At 39.2% G+C, this 9,529-nt stretch overlaps 1 protein-coding gene across 1 annotated transcript in view; it reads left to right on the top strand.

The window, feature by feature from the left end:
• The window catches only part of ptprfa (protein tyrosine phosphatase receptor type Fa), a 207,242-nt gene that overhangs the window by 81,498 nt on the left and 116,215 nt on the right, over window positions 1-9,529 (top strand). The window contains exon 4 of the mRNA XM_016560916.1: window positions 1,911-2,052. Coding sequence (XP_016416402.1) covers window positions 1,911-2,052 — 142 coding nt within the window. The remainder of the gene's footprint in view (window positions 1-1,910; window positions 2,053-9,529) is intronic.

Raw genomic sequence — 9,529 nt, 5'->3', positions numbered from 1 at the left:
CAGCTGTAAACGCTGGGATAAACGACAGGGGGAAAAGCTAAAGCTGATGCTTCACTTTATAGCACTGTCAACAGTCATGAGGGAGTACGTTACCCCTAAACATTGAAAAGATATTAGGATATTACGACAACATTACTCTTAGGACATCTCAAACTAATTTTTTTCATGAATATGAATTAACCTGATGGAGGACACGCTCAGTCATTCAGGCAGTCTCTCTCCGCGCGCTGTTTAGGCATGTTTTGTGCCGTTGATCGTCGTCGTCATCCTTAATAAATAAAAAATGTATTCATGCTTGGGTGTCAGCTTTGAATTCCGTGGAGAAAAATCCCCCACCACTAACTGCAAACTGGCATTCAGATCTGCCTCCATTTTGTTAGCAACACCCCAGCTTCCAACGATCCAATCAATTCCCGAAGGACGAAATCAAGTCCCGCCCTCTCATTTCAGATGCCGTTTCACTCGGATATACGTACGTCACAGTAGAGAAGAAAAGACAATCGCAACTTCCGTCCATCTGACCACAGTCCACAGTTGTTCTACTGAATCCCCCTTGTCACCTGAACCTTTTCCGCGCTCATATGACTATAGCGCCTGGCGCTGAGGCAAAGTTGGAGAATAATAATAATTGTTATTAAAGCAATTGTTATTAAAAACTAAGTTGCAAAAGTGTCTCAGAAATCATAATTATGATGCTAACTATGAGCACATTACAGGTCATTTACACATCAGCACCTATTAAATATTCAGCTATTTTGCCCGCCTTGATGAGCAACATTGTGAAGGTTAGCCAGTCATAACATTTTTCATCTTTAAGGTATAGACGGTCATTAAAAACCACATTGTGAATGTTTTGATGAAAGAAACCTTAACGAAATATATAAAGGTGAAGAAAATGTATGTTATAGAACTGTGGCAAAAACATGGCCCCTTTAAAGCTATTCAGTTGTGAAAGCTTATAAGCTGAAACTGAAGTATTTCATTCCAGGGAATGCTGCGCTTGTTTTCAACATCAGTATAGACAGTGTGGGGGGCTCCAGCAGGGGAGCGCAGGTTGATCTCAATTTAGCAGTCAACCTAAAAACAGAGAGAAGCTGACGGCAACCCAGGCATGAGGGCTCCCTGAGACGACCCTCCTCACACTGTCAACAGAGCTGATTGAGCGTGAACGAGACGGGCTCTGACAGCACCGGCATCTCACGTACTTTAACTCGGTGCCTCACACACCCAATGCAGTGCATTTATACTGTACAGGAGCTGATCTCTTTAACCTCACTGTCGTATAAGACTGAGTGAGATTGTTTCCGACTGGTTTTTTATCACTTTTTGGTACTCAAGACACTTTGGCTGGTAATTGCTACTTCTGTCATGATTTTGTTAACAAGAAGTAACACTGCCAAAAATGACAGTTTTATCATCATTTGCCAACCCCCATGAAACATCATCTTCCATGAAACACAAAATGAGATGTTAGCCAGAATGTTTTTGTCCACTCAAGAAAAGTGGATGGTAATTTATACTGTCAAGCCTCAAAAGAAAAAACAATCACCATAAAAGTAGTTAATACAACTTGTGCACTATATTATACAAGCATATTATACTATATATATTATAGTATATAATACAAACCATGCAGTAACTTTCAGCAAATTAATTAATTAATAAAATTTTTGGGTGAACTATTCCTTTAACTGGTATATATTATTAGAATTAGCATTTTTACAGATTATTTTCATGCATTTTTTATGTTTTGAAGAGAGCGCCAATTCACACCTGTAACTTTGCAGTGTCATATAGACTGTGTCGATGTGTTTATGCATGCAGATCAGTCTGATTGTATATTTAAAGAACAACACTTGATTTTTGATGCTGGAGATATCTTATATCACCTGTATGTCTGTGTGTGTCAGGTAATAGAGTTTGATGATGGCTCAGGCTCTGTGCTGCGGATCCAGCCATTACGGACACATCGCGATGAGGCTATTTATGAGTGCACAGCTGCCAACAGCGTTGGAGAAATTAACACTAGTGCTAAACTCACTGTATTAGAAGGTAAGAATACACTCTCTCTTTCGCTCTTTCGCTCTTTTGCTCTCTCTCAAACAGCATAGTATTGTCCTATCACTTAATGAAGATTTACAGCTGCAGTTATTTCGTTGCATGCATTTTGTGATTAGAAATTGTGCAGAAGTGAAATCAAAGAAACGCTGACTGTCGACTGAGTATTTTGGTTCCTCTCACACTCAGTTTCTTGCTAAGTGTTGTGCTCATATAATTATAATTCTGAGAACATGACAAACAGGAATTGAGCTGAAGTTAGATTCAGCAGGTGGTCTGACTAACTAGAGCTCGCGTAAGGCGGGTCATGCAAAGAGCTTTTCATGGTAGTTTCCTTATAACTTTGAGTTTCCTCGTGTAATCACTGTTAGCTTTGGCAAATATTTGCTGGTTTAATGACGTTACCCCGTTACCTACACAGTAACACAGCGGGAAGATCTGATTAAAGTCAACATATAATCAAAACTGACGCTGTTTACTTTCTTAATACACATTCCTGCTCTTATTGCAAATGATTCATAAGCGCATGCTATCCCAAAGAAGAAACATTTATAATATGCAACTCCAAAACAACTTAATGTCTTCATGTCAATGTTAAAATGCCCCCCCAAATCCCCTGCAAACTCTCAGCTCTTACTCTGATAAGAAATGGAGACTTTACAGCATCCAGTCTAGATGAATATCCTGTTTTCCACACGAAAATATGCCTCATTTCAGAAGTAGAATGGGTTTTGATTACTGTCTCATGTTGACTTTAAGAAAGATAGAGAAAGAGGCAGATAAGGAGGGGAAGATAATAGGACATAAGTTGTGGGGGGGATTTTTCAGTGACATTTTTTTCTGCAGGTAACATTGTTATGCCGCCAGTAAGTGGCAACAAGTGACTATGTTTATGAGTAAATCAATAAAATAATCTAATTCGTTCAAAATGCTGATTCATTAATGAGTAGTGTTGGGGTAACGCATTACAAGTAACACGAGTTATGTAATCAGATTACTTTTTTTAAGTGACTAGTAAAGTAGTAACACACTACTATTTAATTTAGAAGGAAATATCTGAGTTACTTTTTCAAATTAGTAATGCCAGTTACTTTGTTTTCCCATGTATTGACTGACAGTTCTCCTGTCTCCATGTTGAGAGAAATCGGGAGTAAGTGCAGAGGCATTGTGCGTGCTGTGTGAGCATGATGTTACTGTAGTTCTACACTAAATATGAACATGTATTTACTCATCTCACCTGCCCAAAAACAGATTCAATATTCCTCAAAATTAATAAAAACAGTAAAATGCAAACTCTGAATATTATACAAACCTGCAATAATTAAATATGTTAAATAAGACAAATATCATGTATGTATTTAATACCATTTTATTAACCAATGTCTTTGCTACTGACCTTTGATGATCCAATTCAACCATACTAATAGGTACATTTGTGTTTCATTTTTGCTATTGCTGAATAGTGTTGAACTTTCTTCTCCTGCATCATATTCTTCATGCAATTTGCTTGAGCTGCGCCCTTTTCTGTGCAGACGTGAATTTATATTTCCTTCAACCTGACACATTCATTTCACTTTTGGTGTGAAAAGCAAGCAAACCCTGCCCAGATTTAAAAAGTAATTCAAAAGTAACGTAACACATTACTTTCCATAAAAAGTAACTAACGTAATTAGTTACTTTTTTAGGGAGTAATGCAATATTGTAATGCATTACTTTTAAAAAGTGAAGAGTTCAGATGCAAAAGCCTCTAGTGCCGTCTGAAATTTTTTTCTAAAATGTTTATTTTTCTCAGGCTCCTATGCTTATGTTCAGTTATTTCACTTTAATGGCAAAGAAAAGAACCTAATCATTTCCATTAAAGTAAAAATTACTAAACCTACACATAGGAGCCTGATAAAAATGCTCATTTTAGAAGAAAATTTCAAACGGCACTTAGAGGCTTTTGCATCTGAACTCTTCAAGTAACTTTCCCCAACACTGTTAATGTCTAAATCAAGTGACTGGATGCATCTGAATATGCATACATCCCTACTACATAGTAGGGACAGTATCTACTATTGACAGAGTATGCAATTTTAGATGTAGCCACTGTTTTTATGAGTGAGTATTTTGAATCATTCACTAAACCGATTGATTCAAAACGCTCATTCATTCAGAAATTAATCAAGTGACTATTTTATGAGTGAAGCATTGAATCATTCACTCAACCAATTAATTCAAAACACTGGTTTATTCTGTAATTAATCAAGTGACTCTTTTTGAGTGAGTCATTTAATCGTTCACTTAACTGATTCATTCAAAGCACTGATTCACTGAGGAATCAATCTAGTAACTCTTTTTATGAGTGAGTCATTGAATGATTAATCCATCTTATTTGTTCAAAACAGATTCATTAAAGAACAGTAGGTGTTATTGCTCATAGATGTACAGAGGTTAATTTTGCTGTGGCTTTATCTGAAACTATTTCAGTGCAAAAATAGACTGCCATTAATGTGTTTAATATCTAAGTACTCAATATTAATTTTCAGTTTATTGAACTGTTGCATAAAAGTACTTTGTTGGTTTAAAATCTTAACTGCAGTGATTACCTGTAATCGTGTGCCTAGGGCTGAATCTATGCTGATATTAAGAACAAACGGTCTTGCTTATGTGATATTGCTTAAATATATTTTACCAAAAAACTCCAAAATGTTTCCTGCCCTACTGGTGTTTTCTGTTCGATCGCTGGAATCTTGGTGCATGCTGACTGAAGGAAACTGTAAGAAGTTCAGCCAGACCAGGCATTTTGTTCTCAGTGGTTTGTTATTCTGCTTATGGTTATAAAGCTTATCAGCCCTCCATCTCACAGGACTGTGAGGGGAAGAAACACACACACACACACACACACACACACATGTGCAGTGTTCTGATAGCTGCCTCTGTTTTCGGTAAGCCTCGCTGTGGTTCCTCCGCTCAAAGCCAGAGTTGTGTGCGCATGTGCGTTTGTGTTTAAAGATTCAAGTTCATTTCAGGCCACATTTGAGCAGATTACCTGCACCTGCAGCTCTGATAGAGTGATCTTTCCATGCCTGGCCCTGTGACCCTGCGGTAGATTACAGCACACACACACAGATAGAGGTGATATGTGTTATTATGTGAGCACACCGTACACTGCAGCTGGATTCGTGTTCAAACATGAGGATCAAGTGACTATTTTATGAGTGAAGCATTGAATCATTCACTCAACCAATTAATTCAAAACACTGGTTTATTCTGTAATTAATCAAGTGACTCTTTTTGAGTGAGTCATTGAATCATTCACTCAACTGATTCATTCAAAGCACTGATTTATTGAGGAATGAATAGAGTGACTCTCTTAATGAGTGAGTCATTGAATAATTCATTCAGCTAATTTGTTCGAAAATGCTGATTCGTTTACATGTCTGTATTTTCTTTTGAGTGAGTCATTGAATTATTTCCTCAACTGATTTGTTCAACTGATTTGAGCGTGTGTTGCTCAGAGATGCACAGTGGTTACATTTACTGTGGCTTTATCTGAAAATATTTTACCAAAAAACTCCTCAAAATGATTCCTGCTTTCCTCTCACCGGTGTTTTCTGTTCGATCGCTGGGATCTTGGTACATGCTGACTGAAGGAAACTGTAAGAAGTTCAGCCAGACCAGGCATTTTGTTCTCAGTGGTTTGTTATTCTGCTTATGGTTATAAAGCTTATCAGCCCTCCATCTCACAGGACTGTGAGGGGAAGAAACACACACACACACAAACACACACTCTACCACAGGATTGGAACATGTGCAGTGTTCTGATAGCTGCCTCTGTTTTCGGTAAGCCTCGCTGTGGTTCCTCCGCTCAAAGCCAGAGTTGTGTGCGCATGTGCGTTTGTGTTTAAAGATTCAAGTTCATTTCAGGCCACATTTGAGCAGATTACCTGCACCTGCAGCTCTGATAGAGTGATCTTTCCATGCCTGGCCCTGTGACCCTGCGGTAGATTACAGCACACACACACAGATAGAGGTGATATGTGTTATTATGTGAGCACACCGTACACTGCAGCTGGATTCGTGTTCAAACATGAGGAATATGGAGGTGCTGATACTACATGGTGATAAATCTCAGTCCAAACGCTGTTTTTAGACAGAGCCGATGCGGCTGCTTGCTTTAGTGCACAGTTACAGCTCACTGAAATTCAACATCCCCTTATAAAGGCGGTTCTAGTCATAGCACGGCACCACAGGGCACAAATCAGGGTGTCTTTTGTAATATATCTGCACGCTAATCTGGGGAATTTAATTATTCAGTTAGAGGAAGGAAAGTTGTGGGTTTATACGATGCCAAGTGTGTTGAAAGTGGGCCATGTTGTCTCATGCTTCCGGTCCAGTGTGCCGTTAAATGTGCGTTCGGAGCCACGGATCAGCAGGTGGGCTGAACCTGTGCAGGAATCAGATTTGTAGGTTAGGTGTTATGTCTGCGATCTCATTATATCGGGAACATCATTTCTCACGTGTTCTCATCCACAGACTAGCAGAATTTCTTGGCTGGTTGTTAGAAAAGTGTTTTTCTCAAATTTGAGCAGTGTGTATTGACAATTGCACTCTGGAACACATGGTACTAATCAAGCTTGAAGATAAAGCTCAACACAACAATGAGAATAAATCAGCACTAATTATGTTGCTTCTGTTGAGAGTTTATTCATTTATGTTTTATTGTATAATCAAGTCTTCTCTTCTTTGAGCCTGTTCTCCTCTTTCTCTTGTCTCGTCACCTTGTTTCTTTTCTCACCTTGTCTCTTCTCTCATTTTTTGATCTTGTCTCATTTGTCCTTATCTTTCTCTTCTTTTCTCATTTGTTTCTCATTATGTTTCTCTTCTCTGTTTGTGTATAATCTCATCTTTACTCATTTGTTATCTTTCTCATTTTTCCTCATTTTGTTTCTCTTCTCTTCTCTTCTCTTCTCTTCTCTGACTGTAAGGCTTGAGTACTGATAGTGACTCAACATGATTATGCAGTTCTTCCTTTGAGTTTTACAGTCCTGTTCTTGCTGCTATAACAAATGATTTCACCTGAATGCCAAAGAGAGTCTCCCCCAAAGGGATTTCACTGCAATGATCAGCATGCTAAATCTGAACTCAAGAAGAGCAAGGTCTTTTCAAGATCTCCTGAAAATGCACTGCATGCTCCACCATGGAATGGAAAAACTCCTCTTGGTATCTTTTTCCAGAATGACAGGAAATGTCAACTGGAGCGCTGCAACTTATAAGTGACATAAATGTAAAACTTGTACACAAGCGTATCCCCTGACAGAAAGCCAATATATAGCATCGCTTCCCCTGCATGCAAATAGATGAGGTGATTCAGACAGGTAATTTTATCCCGTAGACATTTGCAAATGTATTTCTCCCACTAAAGTCATTCCTTATCGGCAAACATGCTCCGCAGACAGACTCCATCTGTTTACTTCTCCCCACCGCTCACCTGCTTACGTTACTGTTAGAAAGGCCTTTCCAAAGATCAGCTAATGCGTATAACAGGGCAGTGGGCAGAAATTACAACATGCCATTTCCATTTTGGCGTTTCACACACACAGAGTTGCTGATCCATGGCATAGGTTTAGTTTCCAGTGGTTGGCAGTGGCCCAGTCCCCCACTGAGCTGAGTTAGAGTTTAGCAAAATATCAATTACTCAGCTCTCCATCAGTGGTGTACTGCAGCAGGGTAAACACACACCTCCTTCCTCAGCATCACAATATTAGTATCCACCTGCAGGAGACATTTAACACTACGTGCAGCTAAATTCACCGTCAGAAGACTGTGTGTGTGTGTGTGTGTGTGTGTGTGTGATGGTGGTTTGGTAAAAGCTGCCTGTTTGCACAAGCTGGGCACAATAGATTTCTATCTATCACAATAGATTTCTTTCTTTCTTTCTTTCTACCACTCTGAAATGTTTAACATAAAAACTCATGTTTTTGATGAGACAAAGTTGTTTAATCATTTGAAATTAATCATTTTAATCCTATCCATCTATCTATCTATCTATCTATCTGTCTGTCTGTCCGTCCGTCCGTCCGTCCGTCCGTCCGTCCGTCCGTCCGTCCGACCGACCGACCGACCGACCATCCACAGACTAGCAGATTTTCTTGGCTGGTTGTTACCAAAGTGTTTTTTCTCAAATTTGAGCAGCGTGTATTGACAGTTGCATGCTGGAACACATGGTTCTAATCAAGCATGAAGATAAAGCACAACACGACAATAAGAATAAATCACTAATTATGTTGCTTCTGTTGAGGGTTTATTCATTTGTTTTATTGCATAATCAAGTCTTCTCTTCTTTGAGCCCGTTCTCCTTCTCTTCTATTTTCATCTTGTTTCTTTTCTGAGCATGTTCTGTTATTAAATCAATTTTTTTTTTTCTTGTCTCATCTCTTCTCTGCTCTTCTGTTCTCATTCTGTTTCTATTCTCTTCTCTGTTTGTGAATCATCTCATCTTTATTCATTTGTTGTTATCTTTCACATCTTTCCTCATTTTGTCTCGTTTCACTTCTCTGGCTTGAGTACACATGGTGATTCAATATAATTTTGCAGTTCTTTCTTTGAGTTTTGCAGTCCCGTTCTTGCTGCTATAACAAATGATTTCACCTGAATGCCAAAGAGAGTCTCCCCCAAAGGGATTTCACTGCAATGATCAGCATGCTAAATCTGAACTCAAGAAGAGCAAGGTCTTTTCAAGATCTCCTGAAAATGCACTGCATGCTCCACCATGGAAAAGAAAAACTCCTCTTGGTATCTTTTCCCAAAATGACAGGAAGTGTCAACTAGAGCGCTGCAACTTATAAGTGACATAAATGTAAAATTTGTACACAGATGTCTCCCCTGACAGAAAGCCAATATATAGCATCACTTTCCCTGCATGCAAATAGATGAGGTGATTCAGACAGGTAATTTTATCCCATAGACATTTGCAAATGTATTTCTCCCACTAAAGTCATTCCTTATCGGCAAACATGCTCCGCAGACAGACTCCATCTGTTTACTTCTCCCCGCCGCTCGCCTGCTTATGTCTTGAAGCTGTTAAAAAGGCCTTTCCAAAGATCAGCTAATGCGTATAACAGGGCAGTGGGCAGAAATTACAACATGCCATTTCCATTTTGGCGTTTCACACACACAGAGTTGCTGATCCATGGCATAGGTTTAGTTTCCAGTGGTTGGCAGTGGCCCAGTCCCCCACTGAGCTGAGTTAGAGTTTAGCAAAATATCAATTACTCAGCTCTCCATCAGTGGTGTACTGCAGCAGGGTAAACACACACCTCCTTCCTCAGCATAGTATCCACCGTATCCACCTGCAGGAGACATTTAACACTACGTGCAGCTAAATTCACCGTCAGAAGACTGGTGTGTGTGTTGTGTGTGTGTGTGTGTGATGGTGATGGTGGTTTGGTAAAAGCTGCCTGTTTGCACAAGCTGGGCACAATAGATT

The sequence above is a fragment of the Sinocyclocheilus rhinocerous genome, unplaced genomic scaffold (genome assembly GCF_001515625.1).
Source record: "Sinocyclocheilus rhinocerous isolate Xijiao unplaced genomic scaffold, SAMN03320098_v1.1 scaffold588, whole genome shotgun sequence".
In the NCBI taxonomy this organism is placed as follows: domain Eukaryota; kingdom Metazoa; phylum Chordata; class Actinopteri; order Cypriniformes; family Cyprinidae; genus Sinocyclocheilus; species Sinocyclocheilus rhinocerous.
Note: the sequence above shows the minus strand (reverse complement) of the source record. Positions and strands in the feature narration are given on the sequence as shown.